General features: G+C 38.6%; 2 protein-coding genes across 4 annotated transcripts in view; one reads left to right on the top strand and one right to left on the bottom strand.

Moving 5' to 3' along the window:
• Ncbp1 (nuclear cap binding protein subunit 1) overlaps positions 1–5,164 on the top strand; it is a 38,378-nt gene extending 33,214 nt beyond the window's left edge. For both annotated transcript variants that reach the window (XM_047524344.1, XM_047524345.1), the window contains one exon: positions 706–5,164. In XM_047524344.1, coding sequence (XP_047380300.1) covers positions 706–819 — 114 coding nt within the window. In that variant the 3' untranslated portion in view covers positions 820–5,164. The remainder of the gene's footprint in view (positions 1–705) is intronic.
• On the bottom strand, positions 797–27,553 carry Xpa (XPA, DNA damage recognition and repair factor). Of its 2 annotated transcripts, XM_047524353.1 has the most exons (7): positions 27,325–27,553; positions 20,326–20,436; positions 15,842–15,947; positions 12,849–13,014; positions 10,826–10,943; positions 4,061–4,205; positions 797–3,156 (listed from the first exon to the last, which is right to left on the bottom strand). In XM_047524353.1, exons 1-7 carry the CDS (start codon positions 27,494–27,496, stop codon positions 3,090–3,092), a joined length of 885 nt encoding a protein of 294 aa, XP_047380309.1. In that variant the 5' UTR covers positions 27,497–27,553; the 3' UTR covers positions 797–3,089. The 2 variants fall into 2 exon arrangements, with proteins under 2 accessions (XP_047380309.1, XP_047380310.1); XM_047524354.1 differs by having other exon boundaries at positions 797–4,205; positions 27,325–27,549.

Here is a 27,553-nt window from a genome sequence, read left to right as displayed (position 1 = left end):
GTTTATTCCATTTGGTGCTATTGTTCATCAAAAAATTTAGGTTTAAATTGGTTTATTATCACAGACTTCTAATTGCCATTTCCTCTGCTTAGAATCTCAAATGTAATTTAAAACAGATTTTTTAAAATGCTAAGTAAATAGTAATTGGATTTATAAAAGTACTTAAAATTTTCATTAGGAGTTTCTCTAGATTCTTTTCTTTTTTCCTTTTTTATTCACTGACAATTTAAAAGATTTTAATCTATAAGAATCCCTGAGTACATTCAGGTCTACCTAGGAACACTTACGAGTTCCCCTCCACCCCAACATTTTTATCTTTCTCAGTTAGTATCTGGGCTGCTTTTTAAAAAGTCCTAACACATTATGTCCTGACTAGTGGGGAGACCTTGCTGCACCTAGTCCGTACTAGTAGTAGCCACAAGCAGGTGCTGCTGCCACTGCCTGGCATCATGAGTTACACTTAGGACAGGCTGGTAACGACTGCATTGTTTAGAAAAGCTGTTGGACGTCCCTTCTTCCGCATTTCCCTGTCCATTCTCATAATGCTGGGGTTTGAGGAGTCTGTTAGTCCTGTCAGTATGAACTACTTTATTTTTCCTACCTCCTCTTCTCACTCCACAGTGTGGGTGGGCTGCTGAGGGAAATGTTCTACATGATTGCTTACATGCTCTTCCTGTCCTGAACACCCCTTTTCTGTGTCTGCAGCATCATCAGATAATCCAGCAATATATGGTGACCCTGGAGAACCTTCTCTTCACTGCTGAATTAGACCCTCATATCCTGGCTGTGTTCCAGCAGTTCTGTGCTCTGCAGGCCTAAGGGTCGGATTTTTTTTCCCCTCATGTCAAGATTTTTTTTTTTTTAATATCTTAAAATAATTTCTCTTATTTTTGATGGTTTGAAGGCTTGGTTTCTTGTAATAAATAGCCTTCTCTTCTTAAAGGAAACAAAGGGGAAGAAGGACAATGAGGAATATGAAACTACCTTTAATTTCCCTTAAAAAGCAAATATTTCTTAATGATAACAATGTGACAATGACCATGATGTATTATATATGTGATAGATACAACTTTTCTGTGATCATTTGATATGTTTTCTCCTTAGGGCACAAAGCAACAGGTCTGAGGTATGTGAAACACTAGTGGTCAATCTTACGTTATAAAGTAGTAAATAGGACTGATGGGTTTATTACCAGTTAGCATAGCTTTTCACAGCTCATGGATAACCTTGACATGGCTGAAATAAAACTAAAAGTATGTTTTTTAAACTTTGGTTATTTCATGATTTATCATCTTAGTTTATTTTAAAATTAATGATAAGGCATCTTACCTCCGATTGAAATAGTCCTCAAAATATTTTTAAGTATTTTAAAATAACTATTTCTTAGTATGTAAAATAGTTTTACCACTATTTCGACTGGTGGTACCCAGACTTGTCCATACCAAGTTCCTGGGAATCTTTGAAGTTTCTTTAAAACTTAAAACCACAATCTCCAGAGGTAGAAGATGAACATCATTAGTTATTAAAGCACCCCAGGTGATTCTAGGTTGGGGAACCATGATCTTAGAGCATCTGGTCATTGCCTGCAGCCTCAGAGGGATTTGTCCAAGATCATGTAGAGAGCCACATGCTAAAATGGAACTGGACATAGATTAGCTAAAACTATACTTGGAATTAGATGTCAGCTTGGGTTTTGTCTCTGTGTATCCTGATTCAAATAACTAATTCCTGAGCTTTTTTTCCTATGTGGTATTAAGACTTTAAAAGATAAGATCATATTGTAAAATAATGTATTTGATTATAAGAAATTCTCTGACATTTCAAATTTCTGGGATTTTAGACTTTTTTCACTAAAACAGTAATAATCCTACAATTACTGGTAATATTTTTGTGCATTTGCACAATAGAGTAATTTTTTAAACTTACTACTTCCTAAGTGTATGATGCATTGAGCATTTTCCAGTTTGATATATGGTCATGTTGGTTTGCCATACATTTTGGTGGCTACAAAACCTAAGTCTACTTAATGGGAATTCCTAGGATTTTAAATACCATACTATTTAAGGAAGGATATCTTATGTATACTGTTATTCCTTCCTATTGCTTAACCACAGCACACATTATGTCTTTTGAAATGGCTTCTGTGCAAAAGAAGTCAATGGGGTAACCTTTAAGGCATTGATGACTTTATTTGACCTTAAACTGCTTTGTAATATTTTCACATTGCCTAGCAAAGGTTAGTTATACTTGATCCACATTCTAGAGCCATTTGTAGGTTTTCATTTCCTTTCTTTTGATCCTCCTTTCATGTTACAATGGTTGCTTCTAATACTTCTTCATGGGTGGAACTGTGCTCTGTCCGGTCCAACAGTTATGCATACGGAAAAACTGAACTAGGGACTGAATTTTGAAGAAATAAAGGTGCAAGAGCAAACATTCAGCACTTGCGTTCCCCACTAAGGAAGCTCACACAGACAAAAGGATGGCGTGCCACTGTACCTCCTACCTTGCAATGAGTCAATATTCTATTCAATTATACTGGTACCATTTAAAATATATTTGTCAATATACTGACAACATATACTGTTTTCCTAAAATACAGTTAGACCTGAAAGTGAAAGATGAGGAGAAGCCTTGCCAACCTGGGTAGATACTGGGATACCAGGATTCTCTTAAATTGATGAAGGAAAGGATGAATAGAGGCAAACCTCTGCTAGACAAATGTTGGCCTGGTGCTGGATTCGCTGTATTAAATCCTTCCAGCAGTGCTCTGAAAGACCATTATGCCTCCCTTCACAGATGGAGAAGTTTGCCCAAGGTGTCCACAGCCGGGAATGGAATTTGTACTTGACTTCATCTGGCCTCAAGAGCTCTTTATCCTCCACAGTGCAGTAATGCTCTTAGCAGCAGCCTGAACTGCTAGTTACTCTGTTGTCAAAGGAGAAGCTTTTTTCCACTCTCAGAAATCTGGATGCCCTTTCAGAATCAATTTTACTGAGCTATAATTTTTTAGCATAGCACATATGAAAAGTCAATACTTGAAAAATACATTGAGCATTTATTTTTATTATGTAGATAACAATTAGTAGTTATAGTCTCAAGCACCTAATTACTTGAGTCTGACTTGTTTTGACTTTGGCCTTTCTCCAAGCAGACCTAGAGAAAAAAGTGGAAATGTATGAACTTTACTTACAGTAGCAGGATAAAAAGTCATGTCAAACAATTTGAAAAATATCCAGTTTCTCTCAATTTGAATTTTTCAATAATGATTCATAGATCCTGTAGTCAAACTACTTGATGATCCTTTTAACAAGATTCAGGGAAAACCTGACTAGCCAAACTTAATCCAAATATTTGGGATAAAGCATGGAAGGTAAATAAGAAGTGCTAAATAAGTAGCAAGCTGCCTTCCCTCCTGGGATTAAATAAGAATACCTGTAAGGCACTCAGCAGTACTTAGGATAAACTTATTAAGTAGCTATCTTCCATTTTAATTCAGCATTTGAGAAGAGCTGTCTGTCTGATCACTAATGCAGAGGTCTATAGTAGTAAGCCCTTAGCAAACAGAAAACATGACCAGACTGCTACAATTTGTTTATTCCTGCTGTTAGGACTTCTTCCAGCATTGGCTCCTCGCTGCCTCACAGTCCTAGACATAGAAGTAGTCCTTAAAAACCTGACACGCTTGTACAGCAGTACACCACCATCCCTGTTTCTTGGACTGAGTCCAGTTCAGTTGGCTTTGGCCTTTATTGAAGGCTCTTCCTTCTGCCCCAGTGGAGGGTTTGTTTTGTTCTCTTGTTCCTCAATTTGCAGCTCTAACCTGCCACTTTGAACCTACTCTACATATACCTCCTGCAGACCTGATATGCTGCCCTCAACCAGACCAGCTGGAACTTAACTTGCTTTAAGCCATACATCTGTTATTACTCTGGAAACATTTATACAAGTGTATCATCTATGAAGACTACATTGTGGTGAATTCTGAATAAATCCAATCTAATTTCCTTTATTTAAATATAAAATTCTGTTAAAAAAATGTCAGTGAACTAAAAATCACATTTTTTCATATGTCAGTTCATGGCCACACACAGTACAAGTCTTGCGGTACATGTCATCTTCTAAGTTTTCTTCTGGTCCGTACTCATGTTGATGAGCAATCATTTCTCTTTTCCATACACTGCTTCTTACTGCCCGCCGCAATTCTAAGAAAAAAATAAAGGTTTTTCAGCTGAACCCAAAAATAAATCCAATCAGACTTTCAGCCATATTTGTGTATTTAAACCATATATTTTAATATTATGACAAACATCAAAGTTGATTTCACAAACTTTGCAAGCTTTCTTACTTCACCTGTGTGGCTTGACACATCAAGTGGTTGCTGGAGTAGTATGAAATGAGAGGTTCAGAAACAGGCATGTGGGTTAGAATTACAGCAAAGGAGAAACAAGAAGTGACGTCTGACTTGGGGAAAGGATGCCACAGCAGGAAAGGGGGGTGTCTTTTAACCCATGTTCACAAGTCAGGAGGCTCTTCTAAGAGGCAAGGCATGTTTTTGCAAGAAAACTAGAAAGCCGAGAACTATCACTAAAACTCAAGTGTTTTCATCTTGGAAAAACTGCAATTGACCACATGTCTATTAAAAATTCTTTATTTATAAAAGTGACAGCATTTGTTTTTGGGGAGGAGTTGCCAATAACTACCACAAAGTACAACCTAAAAATAAGAATCACAGAGTATAAAGAGCAGGAGAACACTTGAGTTTTTTTGTTGTTGTTGTTTTTTACCTCATTTTATTTTGCAGGTGGGGAAATGTGAACCCAGGTTGTCTTATTCCAGTGTTCTTTTTGTACTACATCATACATCATGTATAAGTCATTTTACCAAAAAAAAAAAATTTTTAAAGTAACTTAAGGCTATCATTTTTTAGAAGTTCACATTGCATATTACCTGAGGAAACCCCTTAGTATTCCATTTCAAATGAATAAGCTGGTAACTTATCAGTTTCTAATATAATGAATAAAAAGCAGCACTATAATTGTTTATATTTCTGTTCTCACCAGTGATCCAACCAGCTCATCACTGTCTTTGACAGTGGTACCACCTACCTAAAGGAGTTTGGGAGCTGTCTTTTATAATTTCAGCCATAAAAATAAACATCTATCAATTATTCACATTTTCCTTAATCTAATATAGATCTGTGGTAAGTAGTATCAAAATACTACTTGAATCTTTGTAATATCAGCCCTTATGAAGGTTATATACCAGGCACTGGCCTTAGTACTTTAAATGCATTCGATCCCCAAAACCTTGAGATAATACAACTGCCATCCCAGTTCTATAGATGGAAAAAAACAGAAAGAAATTTCCCAAGGTCAGATAGACAGTTGCTGGCAGATGTGTGGCCTTGTGAGGGTCTACATTCTTAACCAGTTGGACACAGTGTGTCTCCAGGTATGAGGCACTGAGAAAGGCACATCACTTATGTATTATCCCTCTCCTAAAATACTTATGTACCCTGTGTCCAACCAGCAGGAAATGCCATTAAAACCCCAAGTGAGAAACTGAAAAGCCAGGGCAGGGGATGGGAATGGACTTCTTGACTTAAGAAGAGTCAACATCATAAAAAGACAAGGGCTGTGAAAATCCAGAATACGGTTTAGAAAGACTTGGTAGCTAAAGCCAGTATCTGATCTTAGACTGGATCCTGTTCTAAAGTAGACATTTTGAGCCACTGAACAAGACTAGAATGTAGACAGATTAGATAACTAATTCAATAATGAATTTACTAAATTTAATAATGTTACACAGTAATGTTAAGAGAATACCCCCATTAAAAAATACTACTTAGGGGTCAAGAGGTGGTAATGTATATAATTTATTAAATGGTTCAGAAAAATGAACATGTGCATATAGAGTAAGCATGCAAATGATGATCAAATCACACAACAGATCAGTCCGGGTAAGGGTGGTCCTTTGTTCTATTGTCCTAGCAACTTCCTGTGAGTTTGAAATTATTTCTAAATAAAAAGTTTAAGATGGGAGCCATCTTAAAGGGGACTCCCACTGGCCAAATTTGGGACAGTGTGAGTATCAAAATGAACAATGACGGAACTGGAGTTCAGTACACTGATTTGAGAATAGGAATCCATGAGGCAGTCCAACACGTTTTAAAGGGGGAGGGGAGTGTGGCTGGGAATGTAGCTCAGTGGTTGAATACTTCCCGGCACCCTCAGGAAAAATGTTTGAAAACAGCCTGAGGAACTTGGTGTGGGGTGGGGAACAGACCTGTAATCCCAGCAACTCCAGAGGCTGAGTCATTAGGCCTGCAAGTTCAGGACCAGCCTCAGAAATTTAGTTGAGACCCTGTCTCAGAAAAGTGGCTGGGGATGTCACTCAGTGATAGAGTGCCCCGCGGTTCATTCCCCAGTACTGCAAAAAGAATTTAAAGAATAAAAGGATCTAGGGAGATGATTTCCGCCCCAGAAAGGAAGCCAGATAATAATTGTAGAAGGAATGAAAACAAAATTACCATTTAATAATTCACTCAGGTTAAGACTCATCCCTATATAAAATATAGGAATGAAATTCACAGTGTCACATTTCTTGTATTCAGTGACAAAGGTCAAGGGTGCCTTGACAGTGGAATCTAGCAGATGGCCTTAATTGCACAGTCGGACTGACCCCTTCAAGCAGAACTGGAAGCATGGCTGTGCTGGGTGACCGGAAGTGTTCCTGCCAGATTTGTTCCACCCGAATCTCATCAAGGAAACTGATCCAGGTGGAGGCCTGTGCACAAGAGCTGGCCTGTTCCCAAGTGTCCAAGTATGAAAGAAAAAGGCTAAGGGACTAGATCACAAGGATCCATTCAGATGCATCATCCCTGAATGGCCCCTGGATCCAACAGCCAAAAGGCTACATTTTGAAACAGCTAGGGATCATGGAATATAGGTCATACACTAGATAACAGCTTTACATTAACATTACATTTCCTGAATGTGATCATTGTTGGTTCTAGAGGAAAAAAGTCATTATTTTTAGGAGAAATATGCTAAAGGATTTATAAGAATCACAATGACCACAAGTAAATGGCTCAGCAAAATAAGTGTGTGTGAGTAAACATAGCAAAATGTCAACACTTAGTAAATGAAAAGTTTTTAGATTGGTAAATTTTCTCCATTCAACTTAGGAAAGCAAAAATCAACTATCTGTAGCTGAGACTAGGAAAAAGGGTAGAAAAGTGAGACAATAACAAGCCCTGGGGGAGCAAAGAGAACGGAGGCAGAGTGGCATCCTGCACAGCAGCGAAAGTCAAAGTGAGACCAGAGAACATAATTGGCTTACACTGTGACAGCCTCCTAGTACCACTGGCCTGGGATCTCACAACACAGCTGCTACCTCTCCTGTAAATCTAAAAATGTCCAAGTCAACCAGTCTTTCTACTGATATCCTCAGTAATTGATTACATTACCCCCAAAGATTTCTCCCTAAATCCTTGTTTTAAATATCTTAATTTTACAAAGAGGCCATCTGTATACAGAGAAACCCAATACAGCTTATGAAGCAAACATAAAACAATTAGTTGAGGGACCAGATATTCCTAATGATGGGAGGGCAGGAAGTATTGATTTGGGTGTCCCTTGTTACCTGGAGAGAAGCAATAACAAAGAAAACAACACAGGTAGCTTTGACCTTATTTTATTCTCCATCGAATAAAGCAGAATAGGGCATTCTGTCCCTCAAGCTCCTCTGAATGAACCCCCAGTCATGAATATAACCACACCCCCAGATATACAGTGTCCACAATAGGGGGCCTCAAAATGGTATTTCCTTACCCACCTCTTTTGGGGGGAAATGCATAGTAATGATGAAGACTAGCTAAGTACTAAGAGTAGGCGGAGTATAACTTGAAAGCCTCACCTCCACCTTAGTTCTAGAAAGGAGGCATGCACACAAAATGTTATACCAACTCCAAGTTCTCCAGTATCAAGGCCAACACATAACTGCATTTTTTGAAACCCAGTTAAGGTAAGCAGCAATGATGCCAACATTTCCACTTCTGCCTTCTTGGATCTAAGATCTGTAACAAACCCTGTCTACTTCTCTACACCTTATACTATTTATACTTTTTTTTTTTTTTTCTGTAATAAGCTCAATTCACAAACTGCTAATGTAGAAGATCATATTCTAAAAGCACGTAAATATAATCTCTTACGTTCCCATAAAGAAAGAAACTTTGTCAGCTTCTTTATTGATCAAAACAGAAGACCAAGATTCAGGTTCTGATTTCAACTAAAGAACCTTTTAACTTGATATTATTCCTTTCTGAGCAAAGTGCATGGTCAGCTCCTTGTTTCTATGGTGCCTGGTCAGGAGGATGGACACATAAACACCAACCAAGCTTGGAGAGAACTCATGTTCATGTACAAAATAAATAAATAAATAAACTTATTTATAGAGTCTTGGAAAATATACCACTCACGTAACCACTTCAAAAAGCTTCCTCAAAAGGTAACTTTTATTCAAACAAGAAATAAATGGAAATAAAACTAATTCTGAGAGGTCTAAGTGTGTGAAAAACTTAAGGGAAAATTTGAATTCCTCAAAGATGATGCAAATCCAGAGTAATTTATCTGGTGATTAACAGCAACTACTTACTAAAGTGAGAAAAAGCCAATTATACTTGAGTTTACATTTCTTTAAAATACCAATGAAAATTGTGGAAATTTTTTTCAAAAGTTCTGTTCACAATAATGTTGAAGTATACAAACTTGTTATATTTTTCTTTAAACTTTTTAGTCAAATTACATGAATTTAGTTTCTTTTAGATAGGATTTTGACCAAACCACAGATTTAGTATGGTAGAAAAAAATTACAAATAGCCCTCAAATGTTTCATCAAGCTAAGTGTGGTAACTTGGGATGCTGAAGCAGGAGGATCACAAGTTTGAGGACAGCTTGGGCAACTTAGCAAGATCCTGTTTGAAAAATTAGGAAAGAGCTGGGGCTGTAGCTCAGTAGTGGAGTGCCCCAAAGTTCAATCCCCAATCTCACCCCCAAATTAAATACTACCTCACTAGAGATACAAGTCTCTAATTATTTTTATCCATATATCATTGTCTGCACCAAATACCATCTGGACAGTGGTTTAAGGAGGCAGCAGAGGGACAAATTGAGGTGGTACCAAGTAGCTGGATTAACAGAACCCCTGGGCTAACAGACAGTTAACCTGTATGTCCTCCTCCTTCACACCCCTTAACAGGTCTTTCCATTACTTTTTATTTTATCAGCTGCTCTCCTTACTGCTGGAAGAGGGGAAGAGCTAGAGTAGCACACAAAAGATTACAGAAAAGGCCAAATTTTTAAAAAGTCTTTCTGAATCCTCTCCATAGGTCCTTGGTGCTATCTGAATATCACCCTAATATTTAAATGTACATGCTTAGCGCTGAGTGACTCGTGTTGGAAGAAGTCTTCAATTAAATGCTTTTCTATGGAGTAGTTTGCTATAGAAAAACTCAGTACAAAGTCATAAAAGTGTGCTTACCTTCTATTCAGGAATTAATAAGTAACTACAATTTATACAAAATTGAATATAAAGATTTTTTCATAAGGTTATGTCAGTAAACTTCATGAATGTACAATATTTTTATAAAAATATTTTAAAGGTCTATGTATGGAAAAGAGCTACACAGCCATGAAAATGTTACTAATGACTGTCTGGGTAGCAGAATCATGGGATAGGAGTTCTCTGTTGTAATTTTCTACCTCTTTTGGATTGTTCTTGAATTACTTCTATAACAAAAATGGTGGGGTGGTGGTGGGAGACTCATGAGAAGAAATAAGGATTACATTCAATTTTGGGGGTTTTTGTTTTTAAGACATCTGTGTTATCCCACTCACCCTCCAAAACCTCTTTGAAATCCTAAAAACATAAGCAAAATTATAATGACTAGTACATTCATTTTAAACGGATCAATTTAGCATATATATATATATGCTATATATATATATAAAATTTAGCATATATATATATATATAAAACCCAAAATGTACACAAATATATGCCATCCAGACACTCTTGAAACACCTGCATGAAGAACATTTGTGTTTATTTCTGAAATTCTCTTTTTTAGAGATGCTGTACTAGAGTAGGAAGAGCCCTCTGCTCCTGCAGCCCCCTGTGTTCACCCTCATGCCGTAGCACCTATTACCCTCTATTATGATTTGCAGTATCTCTCTTGACGAACTGAATAGAGTGCCACATGCAGACAAAGCTGCATGGATGAAGGAATGACAGCACAAATGAAGATTTTCAGTCAAGAAAGGCTGGTTCCAGGCCTGACTCATTTAACAAGTTACTTCACCTTTCTGGGTCTTTTAGTCATATATAAAATAAAATGGTTAGATTAGCTGACATCAGGAAGTTCCTTTTAACTGCAATGACTAAGACCTGGAGCATGATTTTTTTCATTTTAAGCAATCAGAGAGGTCTGTTGATGAGTATTTGGTTTTTGAAAATTGTTGATCATATTTAAGATTTAACTGCTGCCAAATTCTTGACCAGGGTACCATCCTCAATCCTAAAAACATTCCTATATAAAACATGATTCATCTTAAAATGATGATGGCTTACATGCTTTTCAGAAATGCAGTTCTTTGAGGTTTAGACTGAGAACCCCAAACCAATGTTTAAGGACAAGCTTTTAAGTCATTTTTTTTTTCAACCTCTGGAAAAACACTTTCCAATCTATTGGTAACATATCCTTAACAAGAATCTAGCTAAAGTGGTAAAGCAATCCTTCATGATATAAAATGTAGCTACTTACCTTTTACTTTTTTATCAAACTTCTTCTGTTTCATTTTTTCTCTGTTTTCTTGTCTCACTTCCTTTGCTTCTTCTAGTGCTTCCTGACTACCCCAAACTTCAAGGGACCTCTTCACAATCTATAATACAGAGTCATCTTTAAATCAGTTGTGATTGAGAGCTACAAGATATTATGATTATCAATCCCATAGGTACTGAAGAATGATCTAAGTATAAATTTATCCTTTTTTGAAATTTAAATGACTTCAAATATTACCAACAGAAAACAACTCTAGTTCTATCCTAACCTAGAAACCCTTAACAAATGTATGCTGAATTAGGTTATAAAGAGAACAGCTGTCCTCTATCTGTACTGCTGACACAGAATCCACAGAAGAAATGTGGTCAGTAGGTTTGTTGAATCTTGGCAGGCTCACCAAAGAAGTCTGTTGACACATTAGCCATATCAGACCTAAATCTGAGGTCATCTCCAAAAATCTCCAACCATAGGAAATCACAAGTTATTACTATTCATCTCCTCCTGGCTCAACACGTTTACATCCACTTGACTAACTTCTCATCTGTAGAATATGAATTAAAAAACAAAAAACAAAAACAAGTACCTTTGGTACCTATATGACCTAAAAAGTCTTCATTCTAGTTTTAACTCGGGATTATATAATTACATACCATTAACATTTTTTAAAAGAATAGTCCCACAGAGTAAGAATTATGCTCAGGATACTTCTCATGATATATTATGGGGAATAGTGTAGCCAAACCCAAAATTTCTTAACATTATAAAGTGATGTATTTCATAAATTGTAAAACATCATATTTTCCACATTGTAACATTCCTGAAAATGCCATACCACCAGTGTATGTAATGGACTTTAACAACAGTGAATCAAAAACTGGATCAGAAGAACTGCACTCAGAATGTAAAGAAGTTCAAGAATATCTTTTTTTTGGTGGTGGTGGGGATGTGCCAGGGCTTGAACCCAGGGGTGCTTAACCACTGAGCCACATCCCCAGCCCTTTTTAGTTTTTATTTGGAGACAGAGTCTCACTACATTGCTTAGGGCCTCCCTAAGTTGCTGAGCCTGTCCTCAAACTTGCAATCACCCTACTTCAGCCTCTTGAGTCTCTGGGATTACAGGTGTGTGCTTGTGGTTAGGAATAGCTATATTAATTGTCTGCACTTGCATTTTCCTTTTCATGTATATAAGAAAACTGTAATAAATTCTAACGGCACTATTTCAACAACTATAAAATAAAAGCACCAAGTGATAAGAATACCTAGCTCAATTTAATTATCCATGTTTTTTTCTTATTTTTAATGATATTATTTAAAAAATACATGGTGACTCTCCTAATGGTAGTCTTTAATGAAATTCAGTATATATTTTGTTTCACAATGTGGTTTTTAAATTTTATTTAAAGACAGTGGAATTTCTAATTTATTCCAACTCAGTCTGTGCTCTAAAGCAATGGTTCCCAGTATCTTCATGTAATGGCACAAAGAGAGTATTATAATATTCAAGCATTCCACAGCAGATACAGGAGGCTGCTGTAACTCTAGATAGCTGTCCTAAGTGTGAGCAGCCCCGGCCACTAAGTATATGACTCTTATCAGCCTGAAACCTGCCTGCGGCAGAAGAGGCATGCAGATCTCTGAGATAGGCTGGAGGCACAGGGATGCTTGACAGCATGCCAGGTGGTATCCCCAAGTACAAGTTAGAGTTCAGGCATTTTTTTCCCCCAGTGGGGGGGTGATTCTGGGGATAGGAGAATGAGGTCTGACTGCAGTTTTAAACTTTTTTAGTTTCAGAATCATACTCCTAACATCACCCACCAACAACATACTTGTTCCCAAGTGCCACAGCAAAAAGCATGTTATTAAATGTCATTACATGTCTACAACATGTGCAAAACAAAAGGATCCTTTTCACTCTCTGTAAGCAAAAATGGAATTATGATTAATTTACTGTCCAAACTTCACCTAAACCAGAACTGAAAATGCACAAATATAATTCACTAGAGACCTGTAATTTTAGGTAGAGTTTCATATCACCCCATTGTGAATGATGAGGATTCTTCTTCACGATAAATTTAAGAACTGGTTCTCTTTTTTCTAAATCACAGTCCTTCAGAAGGTATTCTTGTTTTGCTTCTGTTTTGGTAATAAGCTTATGTTTATCATCAGCATCTCTGAAAACAGATTAAAGTCCATTATATAAATTAGTTATTTTAAATAAACTAAGTTTTCAAGTAGCCCAGTAACCAAGGAGCATGCCCACCAAGAGATATAAAACACTTGTTCCTGCCTGAAACTCCCACATTCCATTAGTAACATAAAAATACTACCAGAAAAGTACTTTATCTATTACTTGTTCTAAGAAATTATATTAGCAGCAGACCCATGTAATTTAGCACTTTAAGAACTTCTTTAAAGTTTAGCTTATTCCAGACAGGACTTAAAATGACTTATTAGAGAAAATGTAAATGAGAAAAGGCTCAATAAGAAAGAAAATATAAACTAAAAAAGGCCAAGATGGGAAAGAAATAAGAAATATAAAAGGCAAGGTTCAATGTTCTTAACAGCTGAAATTCCAGTTGGCTCTGAGTATTCTCAAAAGCAAGGCGAAAATGGAGACAGAGGAGATTACACAGTTCTTCTCATTCATTTGTTCTCCATCTACAGGCCTGGTACATGTTCAAATAATATAGTCATACTTTAATGAGAAATAAAGTACAGCCTTGTTTTAATGAGGCTTCTATTCTAGTTAGAAGACAGTCAGCAAATGTAATAAAGACAGGTAAAAGTGCTAAATAAATACAGAGCACAGTGAGGGAACCGCAATGTTCAGGTAGGAGAGTCGTCATCAGAGGCCACTGATGACGGACACAGCAGAGCCCTGATGAAGTCGACAACCAGAGGAAACCTTCCTAGCAGACAGAAGCACAAGTGCAGAAGCTCTCAGGCAGGAGGGTACTGTGCACCTGGAGCTCACAAGAAGCGGCACCTGTAACCAGATGCTTAAAGTCAGTGACTATGGGGCTGGGATTGTGGCTCAGTGGTAGAGTGCTTGCCTAGCACGTGTGAGGTACTGGACCTCAGAACCACATAAAAATAAAGGCTTTTTATCCATTTATAACTACAAAAAAATTTTTTTAAAAGTGAGTGAGTATGAGGAGTGGCGAAGTCAGACACACGGGGGCCTTGCAAGCAGTGGTAAGCAGAGCAATTTTAATGGGATTAGAAACCATTGAAAGAAAAAAGCTTTGAACAAACTGCTACATGGAGAAGACTCTGGGGGTGCAAAAGTGGGAGGCAGTGCAGAGACCAGCAGAAGACCACTGCAGAGTCCACGCAAGCCCTGAGGGTGGCCTAGGTGAAGACAGTAGTGACAAGTGAGAAGTGGATGGATTCAGGATATGGTCTGAGGATAGAGCAGATGGGATTTGGAATTAAACAGGACAGTAGAGACACAGTCAATAAATGAGGCTGAAAAGAGCGGATAGAGGTCATTTCCTTTAGATAACTACATTTTCTATTGAATAGAAAAGCAAAGTAGAAAGCACAGTAACATTAAAAAACTACTCAAATTGAAAATATCAAAATACTATGACTTGAAATGTGAGCAGTTTTTTTTTTTTTTTTGTCCTTTTTAAGTTATACAAGACAGTAGAATGTATTTTGACATACTATACACATATGGAGTACAACTTCCCAATCTTCTGGTTGTACATGATGTGGAATTACATTGGTCATGTATTCATATATGAACATAGTAATGTCCAATTCATTCTGCTATCTATCCTATTTCCATTCCCCCTCCTGTCCCTTCGTTCTTTTTGTCTAATCCAGAGTACTTCTATTCTTCCCTACCTGCCCCCATTGTGAATTGGCATCTGCCTAGCAGACACAACTCTCTTTAAACTGATATAATTGCTTCTATTTTCTCATGGAAACAAAATTACATGTGGTGCTTCAGTTCCCCGAAGCTACAGTGGCTTTTAGGAAAGTGATGATAGTACTAGACCTTTACCACTGTGTCAGCTAGAAATTAGCTTATAACTGATGATTACATCTGGAGTGCCAGAGCATGTCCAGCCACGCATCCACCACAGGCCCAGGCCCTATCTCCCACCCTCTATGCACTGAGGACTCCACTCTGCAACAGGTCAGTGGTGGGGGCTCCCAATGTCTGCAGCAGGGACACCCCCAGGGTGGGTCCTCTAGCCAGGAGATGACCAAGGGCTACAGGTACAAAGCTGGATCCCTAAAGGTAAAAGCCCAGAAGGCCCACGACAGGACTTTCCACATGCGAGTCTTCAATACAGGACCTGGCTGAGTAAGGACAGGAGGATGATGTGACATGAGAAGCACGGTTCTGAGATATTATGAAAAGAGGATGGAGACTAGAAGAAAAAGAGGAGTGTGAGTTTTCCTTGCCTCTTCTCTTCACAAGAGGAGCAAAAGGAAAATAAAAAGAGGTCTTCTGGGGCGGGGGTTGTAGCTCAGAGGCAGAGCCCTTGCCTAATACACGTGAGACACAGGGTTTGATCCTCGGCACCGTGTAAAATTAAAATAAATAAAATAAAGGTATTGTGTCCATCTACAACCTAATTTTTTTTTTAAAGAGGTCTTCTGAGTCATCCTCCTTTGGCGCAGCCCTCTGACCAAGGTAACTACACCCTGAGGTAAGAAATAAGTAAGAAACAGGGATCCTTAGGGCTGGATGAAGAGAAGGGTTAGGAACCCACTAAGAGATGAGGGCATGGGGACCAGGACAACAGAAAGGAAATTTCTGTGGCAGAACCAGGTTCACATCATAAGCTTTGATCAACACAGACTTCCTGTATTTCTTTGGCAAATTGTAAATCACAGAAATTTTAGGGCCCCCGGAATGAAAATCATAATTACTAAGAAAAATATCAAATCTAAACACATAACCATGGTTTTTCCCTAAACCTACACATGGACATGAAATGACTTTATCAATTAAAAACACTATCTAAAATGAAAAAGTACCTGCAGTTATCACAAGTTGCCAAATCAAAGTGGTTCATAAGGTAAGAATCCATAAATTCTTTCCCACATTCTTCACATATTACATAATCAAATTCCATAACAGGCCCTAAAGAAAGGAAGATAAATTTCTATAAGTTCCCTTTTTGTGAGTTGAACATATATATTTTCCTCTATTATTTTATTATCATGTATTTCATGCCTGACCCAAATACCTTTAAATAAAAGATAGAATAAAACCTTGATTAAATAATCTTATGTTTATCTAAAAAAAAAAAAGGGAAACAAGATAATATGGGGGAGTCCATCAATCCAACAAGTATTTCTAAATCCCAATCATATGCACTATACTTGTATTAATGTTAGTTTACTGCTGTAAGAAATAATCACAAATTAAGTGGCTTAAAACAGCACAAGTCTATCACCTTACAGATCGCTACTTTAATAGTCTGACAGGGTTCAGGGGGCCAAAATCAAGGTGTCCGCAGGCCTGAGTCCTCTCTGAAGGCTCCGGGGTGAAATCACCAGCTCCTAAGAGGACATCTGCCTTCCTTGACTTAAGACCACCTTCCTCTGTCCCCTCAGCCAGAACAGAACACCTCATGTGGCATCACTCACTCCTTCTATCACCACAGGCCCTCGGCAAGACCTGGGATTACAATGGGCCCACGTGGATTATCCAGAATAATCTCATCTCAAGGCCTTTAACTTGAATCATTGCTGCAAAGTCCCTTTGGCTATGGTAAAGTCAGATATTCATGGCTCCAGGGCAATTAGGGTGCGGACACCTTTGGGGGCCATTATTCTGTCTATTACAGTACAAAGGAAATTATTATTACAAAGTATTACGAAGTACAAAGGAAATTAGTCCCAAAACAGGAGGGAGAGGAAGGTTACATACAGGGGTAACAGGGCACCAACATATAACATGGTTCAGAGCAATAAAGAGCAAGGCAATAGCAGAAGACATCAATACAGAATTCACTTCCAAATGGAAAAATTATTTTTCCCTCCATTCCACCCACTAACGATCAAGCAAATAGCTCCCTCTTTACAGTCTCAACTATTAGATTATAAACTCCTTGAGGGGACAGATTCTATTTAGCCAGGCATCCCCAACACCCAGCAAAGAAACCTCTCTAGGGAGGGAAAAGTTAGATTTTTCTTTTTCTTTTTTACTTTGGTATTTATACTGTCTCAGATTTAGCCAGTGCCTCCTGTGTCCCTGTAACATGCCTTCATCTTTTCTGAACACTTACATATTTTCTTGTAATGGTTCAAACTCATCTTGTAGTCATTTGCTTTTAGTTTAGTTTTGTTTACTCTTTCCATCCTTACTAGCTTAACCTTTTTTAATTTTTATTTTTTTAAATTTTGTTTGTACTGGGGGATTGAATCCAGGGGTGCCTAACCACAAAGAAACCTCCCCAAGTCTTTTTTTTTTCTTTTTTTTTTTTTTAATTTCTTATTTTGAGTCTCGCTAAGTTGCTTAGGGCCTTGCTAAGTTGCTGAGGATGGTCTCAAACTTGTGATCCTCCTGCCTCAGCCTCCCAAGTCATTGGGACTGCAGGCATGTGCCATGATGCCCAGCTTAACTTTAAAAAAAAGAAAAGTGAAAACTTATCAGAAATATAACTTCTTTAGTAACTCTATTGCTCTGAATCAGAGATCTGGACAAAAGTTTACCATCAAATATATTCACTGTAGCAATTATTATTAGAATAGAGAAAACAATAAACAAAATGGGTTGAACTTAAATAAATCATCATACAGCCATAAAATGGAATATTGTGTAGCCACTGAAGAGCAAGCTCTTAAAAAATATTTAAAAATGAGAAAATACTCTCAACATTTTTATAAAAGAAAAATTGGGGGCTGGGGATGGAGTGATAGAGCACTTTCCTGGTATGCATGAGGACCTGGGTTCAATGCCAAGCACCACAAAAAAAGAAAAATATTATATTCTCATTCACATACCAAAAACAGTCTCAAAGAAAACATATCAAAATGTTAACTGTATAGGGAGTGAGTGTTTAATGGATACAGAATTAAATTTGGGGATGATAAAAAAATTCTGGAGATGGATGGTAGAATTGGTCAAACCACATCATGAATGGAATTAATGCCACTGAACTGTAGACTTTAAAATGGTTAAAACAGTAAAACTTTAGGTTATGTATATTTTATCACAACGTTTAAAAATAAATACTTAAAAAAAGGTAACATGAACAGTGAGTGACATGCACACTCATCTCCCCATGGTGGTGGGGTGCATTCCCCCATGGGAATTTCATCTTCTAGACTGAGATTGTGGCCCCTAGTTAGTAGCAGTAGCAGCATCTCCTTGGAACTGGATAGAAAGAGATTCTCAGGTTCCACCTCAGACCTACTAACTCAAAAGAAATTCTAGGGATGGCCCAACAATACATTTTAACAAACCCTGTCTGATGATTCTGATGACCCACTATTCTAGATTCTAAAATTTTCAGACTTGACTTTATAGGCAGCTAGATTTAATGACCTAAGTAAGGTGATTTTTCTCTATGCTAAAGAAACAGACTGTCTTTCAAAATTAACAACAAAAGTGGTAGACAACATTAACTGCTCATTTTCCTCTACCAATGTTGGTCAACCACATAAAGTTGTACAAGTAGTCCTTGTGCATAAGCATCTGGCCACAGGGGCACATGGGGCCAAAATACCACTCATGATCACTTGTTAAGCCACAAGCCCAGGACCAGGCTATGTTGGCCCATGGAAAGGGGAGCTTTTTCTAATTTGTCACCCAAAAGGGATACCATTCTAACTGGTGCTAATTCACTACCAGAGTCCTATGTGCCAGCAGCATGACATCAGTGCACGAATAACAGCAATGTCAAATGCCATATGTATATCCTAGTCAAGCAGCAAGGCACTGTAGTAGGTTCTCAATAAATATTAATGACCTGTTAGGTGAAAGCATAGCCTTTACAGCCCATGGTGGACTCTATAAAAACATAGTTATAATGAGTCTTCATATCCACAAATCATGGAGTCCCTGAATTTTTTAAAAACATGTTTTAGTTGTTAATGGGCCTTTATTTTTAATTATTTTCATGCAATGCTGAGAATTGAACCCAGTGCCTCACACATGCTAGGCAAGAACTCTACCACTGAGCCACAACACCAGCCCAGAGTCCCTGAATTTAATGTGTTCCCTCCCAAGGTATGGCTGCTTCTCTACAATATCATGGTCTTGGTCAAATTTTTCGATCTCTGAATCCCTCTAAAGTTTTACTATTGGAGGCAGCAATACACATGGCTAGGAAGTTTCTCCATTTTGGGTCACTGTGAAACCCACACAATATATATACCAACACTCTGTAAGCATCAACTGCTAAATACACCTGAGGTACACCTTTAATTTACGGGGCTGAAGTCTCTTCTATAATTGTCATTCACTGTTTTAAGTTCTGTGTTCCAAAACAATTTAAAAATCCTAGTAAGTGCAAACTCTGTGTCCCAGAGAAGTATTTCCTGCATTTGAAAGCAGCACCAAGTATTCTCCAAGTTAAAATGAACCAGTTTTGATAACTGTTCCTCAGCCTATTTTAAGATTTCCATTCTGGTCACCTTATTTCAGACACTATATACTTTCCTATATCCCACTTAAAATAAGACACACAAAATAAGTACAAACATTTTAACCCTTCAAGTCTCAGGTCCTGAAAATAACAATTTAGACACGCATGGAATAGGATAGGGCTCCCATCTACCTTTGTGAACAACTATTTCTGTTGCCAAGGATGAAGATGGACTAGTTCTTTTAAGTTTTTATATTACACTATTGGCTATCAAACTGATGAACAAATAAAATTTCTTATGTTTCAGAGTGTGAAAGTATTTCTCACCCTAAGTATATGTGTATATATAACTGATTTATCAAAGCACTGACCTTAGGTAATAGATTTATATCTTTCTTTGCAAGATCTCCCTCTAGTTTGTAAATTGTTTTTTTTTTTTTTTTCCTCCAAACATAAATACAAGAATATCCTAAATTTTATCTCTTGTGTTCTGGCTTCTCAATTCAGCCTATCAAGATTTGATTTTTTTTTTTTTTGAGACAGGGTCTCACTGTATTTACTGTCTGGGTTGGTCTTGAACTCCTGTGCTCAAGCGATCCTTCTGCCTCAGCCTCCTGAGAGCTTCACTGTGCCCAATTTATCAAGATAATTTTGAGTATTTTATCTGTCAATACATTGCATGACCCTACCTATTACATGACAATAAAGAACAGTAACCCTTGTGTACACAAACCACAAATTAAATAATAATTTCCATATGTATAGGTTTTTTCTTTGATTTTAAAACTGTGAAATATTATCACTCTTGCAAACTGCTCACTGATCAAAATAACTGGTGTTATTTAGCATCAGTATGCAAAGAATTATGCACATTACTCAAAATAATAAATCTAGATACTGTTTTCTGCAAAACTCATACTTTACCTGGTTGATGAACAATATTTCCAATTTTATGTTCTTCTTCTTCTTCCTCTTCCAAAATAAAGCCTCCTCCTGTGTCAATTATTTTGGGGGCTGCTTTTACATTAGCCATGCCTACCAAAAGGAAATAAAAGTGGTTATCAATTGAATTAGGTAAACCTATATGTTCCGTGTGCATAAACAGAATCTTTCTTTAAATTTAATATACTTCAAACAATATAAAAATGTTCATATTACCACTTCTATTCAAACCCATGCTGAAGGTTCCAGTCAGTGCACTATGGCAAGAAAACCAAAAAGGCATAAAGGTTGAAAAGAAAGAAGTAAAATGGTACTATTCACAGATGATGTGATTATGTATATAAAATATCCACAAGAATATACAAGTGAATTAAGAAACAACAATAACCTAAGAAGAGACTTTTAAAACCTTTACACTGAAAACTACAGATCACTAAGAAAAATCAAAGACAATCTAAATAAATGCAGAAATATTACACATATCAATTTTAAGTCCCAATATTGTAAAAATGCCAATTCTCCCACTAATCTACAGGGTCACAATGATCCTAGTCGAAATCCCAGCAGTGGGATGTATACAGGGGTGTTGATAATCCTGACTCTAACATGTATATGTGACTAGAAAGAAACTGAAGTAGCCAAGGGAATCCTGAGAAACAAACTTGGAGGGTTTTATACAACCAAACTCAAAGAGTTACTTTAAACCTTCATTAATTAAGAAACTAAGGTATTGTCACAAACAGGTCAATGAAACAGAGGAGAGTCCTGAAATAAACCTACACAAACTTTGTCATTTAATTTATTACAAAGGCTCTCGGTGGGAAAAGGATAATCTTCTCAATAAATGGTGCTGGGATTTATGACAAAGGTGCCACTATAGTACCATCAGGAAAAGATAGAGTGACCTTTGACCCTATTTCAAACAGTACATTTGTTTTGGGGGTTTTTTATTTGTTTGTGGTACTGGGGATTGAACCCAGGGGTGCTAAACCACTGAGCCACACCTCAGCCCTTTTCTTTTTTCACTTCATTAGTAGAAGGGTGTCGCTGTGTTGCTGAGTGCCTGGCTAAGTTGCTGAGACTGGCTTTGTGCTCGATCCTCCAGACTCGGCCTCCTGAGCTGCTAGGATTACAGGTGTGCACCACTGTGCCTAGCCATATCCAAAAGCTTCCCAAACAGAACACAAAAAGGACTAATCATAAAAGAAAAAGTGTTAAACTGGATTTGATTAAAATTAAGAACTTCCATATATCATGACACCATTATGAGAGTGACAGACAAGAAGCAATCTGAGGAAAGATTATCTCCAGTATGTCTAACTGACAAAGGACTCACATCCAGAATGTATAATAAAATGCTAGAAATCAGCGGAAGATAAATAACACAACTTAAAAAAAAAAATAGGCAAAAGACCTGAATAAGCACAACACAAACAAGGAATGGCCAGTAAGGACATGAAAAGCTCTTCATCATCATTAGCCACCAGGAAAATAAAAATTAAAACCATAATGAAATATCACTACACTCTCTCCAGTATGTCTAAAATTACCTGTTTCTTTTTTTTTTTTTTTTCTTTGTTCTTGGTGCCAGGGATTGAACCCAGGGGTGCTTAACCATTGAGTCACATCTCAAGAATTTTTTATTTTTTATTTTGAGACAGGGTTTCTCTAAGTTGCTTAGGGCCTCACTAAATTGCTGAGGTTGGCTTTGAACTTGGGATCTTCCTGCCTCAGTCTACCAGACTGCTGGGATTACAGGTGTGTGCCACCACAGAATGTCTAAAATGAAAACTGACAACACCAAATAGTGAGGATGTGGAGATACCAGATTTTTAAACTGATAAAAATCACTATTTGGCAATATCTGCTAAAGCTGAATATATAGCCTCCTCTAACCCAGCAATTCCATCTCTATGCATAGGTACATTAGAAATTAGTTCCTAAGTCTACCAAAAGACAAATGCAAGAAGGCTCTCAAGGGATTTATTCATTATAGCCCCAAATTAGAAACAACCCAAATATCCATTAAAAGGAAAATGGAAAAACTGTACTATGATACAAAAGAAAATAACATACAAATGAACAAACTACTAACAAGGCAACAAAATGAATGAATCTCTAAGATACTATGTTAAGCAAATGAAGTCACTGTATGATTCCATATCCTCTGATTACTTCAGAGGGTAGGAGTCTGACACTGATTAGGAAGGAACAACAAGGAAACGCTAAGGTTCTGGAAGTGTCTTGATCTTTATCACTGTGGGGTTTACATGAGCACATACACAGGTAAAATTCAGAGGAGGGCATTTTACATATTAATGCACTACACACCTCAATTTTTTAAAAAAGTCAAATTTAACATGTATGCTTAAGTCACTCCCTTTCTCTGGCCTCAAATCTCTATTAAATGAAAAGATTAGATTATAATAAGCCTGTCTCCACTGTTAATAGCAATTCTCACACTACAGTGTATTAGACTGAGTGCCTTTATATCCATCATTCTGACAAACAGTAAGTATCTGAGTATCCACTGAAGGAATAGACAAGGGATGAATGTTCCTGAGACTATTGTTTTTATTTCACAAATAGTGAGCAAGTGATTTGAATGACCACAAGTGCAATGTGAATCAAGAGGGCAAACTGGAGCCCAGCATGGTGGTGCACACCTGCCTATCATCCCAGCAGCTCAAGAGCCTGAGGCAGGAGGATCACCTTAGCAACTTAGCGAGACCCTGTCTCACATTACAAATAAAAATTGCTGGAGATGTGGCTCAGTGGTTAAGTGCCCCTGGGTTCAATCCCTAGTACCAAAATTTTTTTTTAAAAGAGGGGGTGCTGGAGTAGTTGACGCCATGACTTCAGCAGGATCCTGAACAAGGTTAAATCCACACCCGAAATGGAAGTCCAGTTTCCCTCTGCTGCTATTGTTGCTCCTTCCCAAGACTGACCACTCGGAGCACCAGTCTAAGCAAGCTCTTCTCAGTCTTTTTCATAGCATGTGTCACAGCACACACAGGAAATGAAAATCGTCTCATAGGTTGAAATAAAATTACAGCAAAGATAAAAATCTCAGCACCTGCACAACTCTTGAGGCATAGTGGGTTGCATCCACTGCTACAACACAGTTCAGTTCTTGGGTAACTGCCTGAGAAATCTTCATAGATTTCATATTCATTCTACCTTGCTTTCCATGATCAGAAGTTTAATACCAGTTTTTCCTTTCTACTTTATACCCCATGTCATAGCCATGTAGAAACCTTTAGGGAATCATGGATATGAACCAGTGAAAATGAACCTTTACCAAAGATGTAAAACTGACTGAGAGACTTAGATGGAACTTTGTAAAGCATCTAACATAACTCACTTGCTTTTTAGAGGAAGAAAGCCCAGGATCACTCATAATGGCTACAATGAATCCACCAGGGGCTGGGGATATAGCTCAGTTGGCTGAGTGCTTGCCTCACATGCCTAAGGCCCTGGGTTTGATCCCCAGCAACACGGGGCGGGGGGATCCACCAGAGTTCATAAGCTCCCAGGCACATCTGAAGTTTAGCTCCTTTTAGAAATAGGATAACACCATTCAACAACATTCTGATACCAGTTGGGGGGTGGTTTCCACCACACCCAACAATTCTCTGAAGGAAACAAACTGGGTATCCTAGAATTCAACTCAATTCTGACACTATCTATCTGGAGTCAAATTCCACAAGATGAGGGTTCAGTCCCTAAGACTTCCCCTCTTCAGATGCCAAATGTAAGCCCCAAGTGCTTCTGAGCAACTGGCTATGAATCAGGGTTTCCACAATCCCTTCCTTGGGTTAAAATTAATTTGCTACAACAACTCACAGAAGAAAAAAAAATCACTGCTTTAAATACATTTACCTATGTATGTATGCATGTATTTAGAGTCTGGCTAGGTCACCCAGCTGGCCCTGAACTTGGGATCCTCCTGCATCAGACTTTGGAGTAGCTGGAATTAAAGGCATGCACCACCTTCCTCAGTTTTACCTATTTATTACAAACGATATTTTAAATAATACAAATGAACAACCAGATAAAAAGTTACACTGAAGCTGGGCACAGTGGCGCACACCTGTGATCCCAGCAGTGTGGGAGGCTGAGGTAGGATTACGAATTCAAAGCCAGCCTCAGCAACGCGAGACCCTGTCTCTAAATAAAAATACAAAATAGGGCTGGGAATGTGGCTCAGTGGTTGAGTGCCCAAGTTCAATCCCCAGTATCTAAAACAAACATACAAAAAAAAAAGTTACGGGGCTCGGGATATAGCTCAGTTGGTAGAGTCCTTGCCTTGCAAGCACAAGGCCCTGGGTTCGATCCTCAGCACCGAAAAAAAAAAAAAAGTTACATTGGGCCAAGGATGAGGTGTGAAGAGTCCTGAGTGAGTACAGGAGCTTCCTTCCTTGTGAAGCTGAGGAACACTGCACTTCAAGCACCCAAAATCCCAGACTCTCAGAGGTTTAGGCAGGTATTTAGCAAAAACCACATTTTTTGTGCAAATAATTTGTCATAGTAAACCACCAGTTAGTGAACAGTTGGAACATGCCAAAATCTAACCTTCAAAAGGTCTTTCTAAGGACAGTTGTCTCAGGCCTGCTCTGTTAACTTGTTTCTGCACAAGAGACTCAGGAAGACAGATGGACAGCATCTTTGACAGCCTATAAAAAAAGTGATAGTAATAATACCATATTTACTAAAGGTCTACTAACTTTACTGTCAAAATCACTTTAAGAGGATTATTTTTACCAGAACTAACAATGAGCAAACAGGATAAGCCTAATTGGAGAAATATGTATTTAAGAACTGCCTTGAGGGTTTTAAGAGGTAGGAGAAGCATGAAAAGAAATAATGCACTGTAACAGCAAACAAACTGATGTGGGGAAACTGCAAAATATGTAAAATTGTATGTTAAAATTCTCAAGTATAATTTCTCTCAAGTGCAAAAACCTTTCTAGAACTCAATATGGTGAGCAAAATGAGGGGTGGGATAATCAAACAGGATATACAGACTCATTTGTTCCCAAAAGGGTCAAGATCTTACCAGGTGGACCTACCCAACACCATAATAGCCAACCTTGCCTCATCTTATATTATTTTCTAGTTTCCTCGTAGATCTAGATCTACTTAGAACTGGAATTCTTTACTTTCTCTACACACTCTGACAGGCTGTTGAAAGTTGGAGAGAACCTGTATAATTTCAGAGATTACCAGCAAATTGGAGGGAAAATGCTTTCAAGGTACTTATCTACCAAGGTCTCTGTGTCCATTTGGAAAACAGGAGAACATCTGTGGGTAGACCTAACTCTTCAAGGTCTGCATTAGGATCAAGAAGATTATGAAAAACAATTAACACATTACCAAGTGTTATGTAAATATATGGATTTTTCAAATGGCATGGAAAACTTTAACCTGCTTTAGTTACAAGCAGATTCTCTACCTGCATACAGTCAAGGAGGAGAGTCAGTAGCAACAGCTAATTCAATGGCAACTATAAAAGCAATTTTAAATTGTACACTGCTGTAAAACATAAGGATTACTTTGTTGGAGGGGAAAAATGTAAAAGATACAAGGCATTCCCATATTTTACCCAGTGAGAAAGATCTGAGCATCAATTAGTATCATGCTTATGATAGGGGACTGAGATACAGAGTACCAAACCCAAGATGGAGTATCTGCTTTCAAGAGGCTTCAATTATAGTGATGAAGAAATCGCATGAGCTGAGGGTTCCAGGCACAATGTACAGAAGGCAAAATGTGTGTGCTGGAAATGTAATGAGCAACACTACCGATAGGGTGAAAAAAGGCTGGGGAAATATGCAGGAGTCAGGTGATGATAAAGAGTTTAGGGTTTATCTTGGGGGCAACAGAAAACTTTGGTAAGGCTTTAAATATGAAAGAGAAAGATTTTTGGGTCAGATGGATGACATTCAAAGATAGGGAAAAAATACCTAGATTACTGCAGCAATCAAATAAAACATGGTATAAGGCAGAAGTAGGGATGGAAAAGAGAGGCCAGATTCGAGGAATTTTGTAGAAATAATTTGGGTGAATTACTTCCAATAACAACACCAACACCTCGAAATATGACTGCCGGATAAAAAGTGTGGCCTGGGGCTGCCCATATGAAGGGAGACAAATGAAACCTACCTTCCACAAGAATAACAATCTTTCTTCCCAGAGATAAGATGTCTAATAGAGTACAGGCAACTGACAGGCAAAGAAAAGCCCTGAATCCAGTGTTAGATGACCCAAGTTCTAGTCCTGATAAGCCTGTGTGCTTGAATCTCTGTAAACCCCTTTCCTTTCCTGGTCTCAATTACCACTTAAGTAAAATATGGATACCAAACTCCACCCTTTTCTTTTCCAGGATGGCTGTGAGAAACCAACTAGACAATCTGACAAGTGTGCGGTACTACGGACGTTACTCTGTTAGCCCCCTGAAGGCAGTGGCTCGGATGTTTGCTGTCTTGTATCTCCATGAAAATTAGGGTCCTTCAGTCTCTTAAAGGGGTTGGATGTATGAACGAGGGAGCAGGTGCAGGCTTATTATTTAAATGGGTTGCAGTTCTAAAAGCTTTACACAAGGACCACACTGTGGCTGATGAACGTGCAGCAGGCAAAGGACAACTGAGGCGTTGACAGGTACTGAATGCCACCTCCCAGCGGGGGCGGCATCCGCGAAGGAAAAGACCGAAGCTGCGCAGCCCAAGTGCAGGGAGAAAGCCCAGGACTGGGAGGCAGGAGGCCTGGGTCCTACTGCGGAATCGCTCTGTGGAATGGCAGGGCGCTTCGACAGGACGCCCGGGCGGATTCCTGCCGGGACTGCAGGAGGATCTGCGCGCAGACCTGAGCGAAGTGAAACCGCACCCGGGACCCGGCCGCGCAAGCCGGTCTGGGGACCAGGGAGACACAGAAGGGGAAGGGGAGAGGAGGGAAAGGGGAAGGTGCCGCCAGGGCCCGAACCTCCAGTGGCCGCAGCCGCCGTCGCCGGGTAAGGCCGGGCCGCCAGCCGGGCCTGACGCAGCATCAGCGCCCGCTGCCGCTTCCGCTCGATGCTCGCCCGCACCGAGGCAGGCAGCTCCCCTGGCTGCTCTGAAGCCGGCAGCTCCGACGAGACACCCTCCGCAGCCGCCATCTCCGCCTGCTCCAAGGGCCGCGGCCCAACCCCGCGCTTGCGCAGTGCGTGCGAAAG

The sequence above is a fragment of the Sciurus carolinensis genome, chromosome 14 (assembly GCF_902686445.1).
Source record: "Sciurus carolinensis chromosome 14, mSciCar1.2, whole genome shotgun sequence".
NCBI classification, from domain to species: Eukaryota; Metazoa; Chordata; class Mammalia; order Rodentia; family Sciuridae; genus Sciurus; species Sciurus carolinensis.
Note: the sequence above shows the minus strand (reverse complement) of the source record. Positions and strands in the feature narration are given on the sequence as shown.

Coding starts and splice junctions, on each gene's coding strand:
- Xpa (XM_047524353.1), bottom strand. CDS start 27,496: ATGGCGGCTGCGGAGGGTGTCTCGTCGGAGCTGCCGGCTTCAGAGCAG. Junction 15,948..20,325: donor AAATATTGTTCATCAACCAG/GTAAAGTATGAG, acceptor TCCTTTCTTTAG/GGCCTGTTATGGAATTTGAT. Junction 13,015..15,841: donor GCAACTTGTGATAACTGCAG/GTACTTTTTCAT, acceptor ATCTGTTTTCAG/AGATGCTGATGATAAACATA.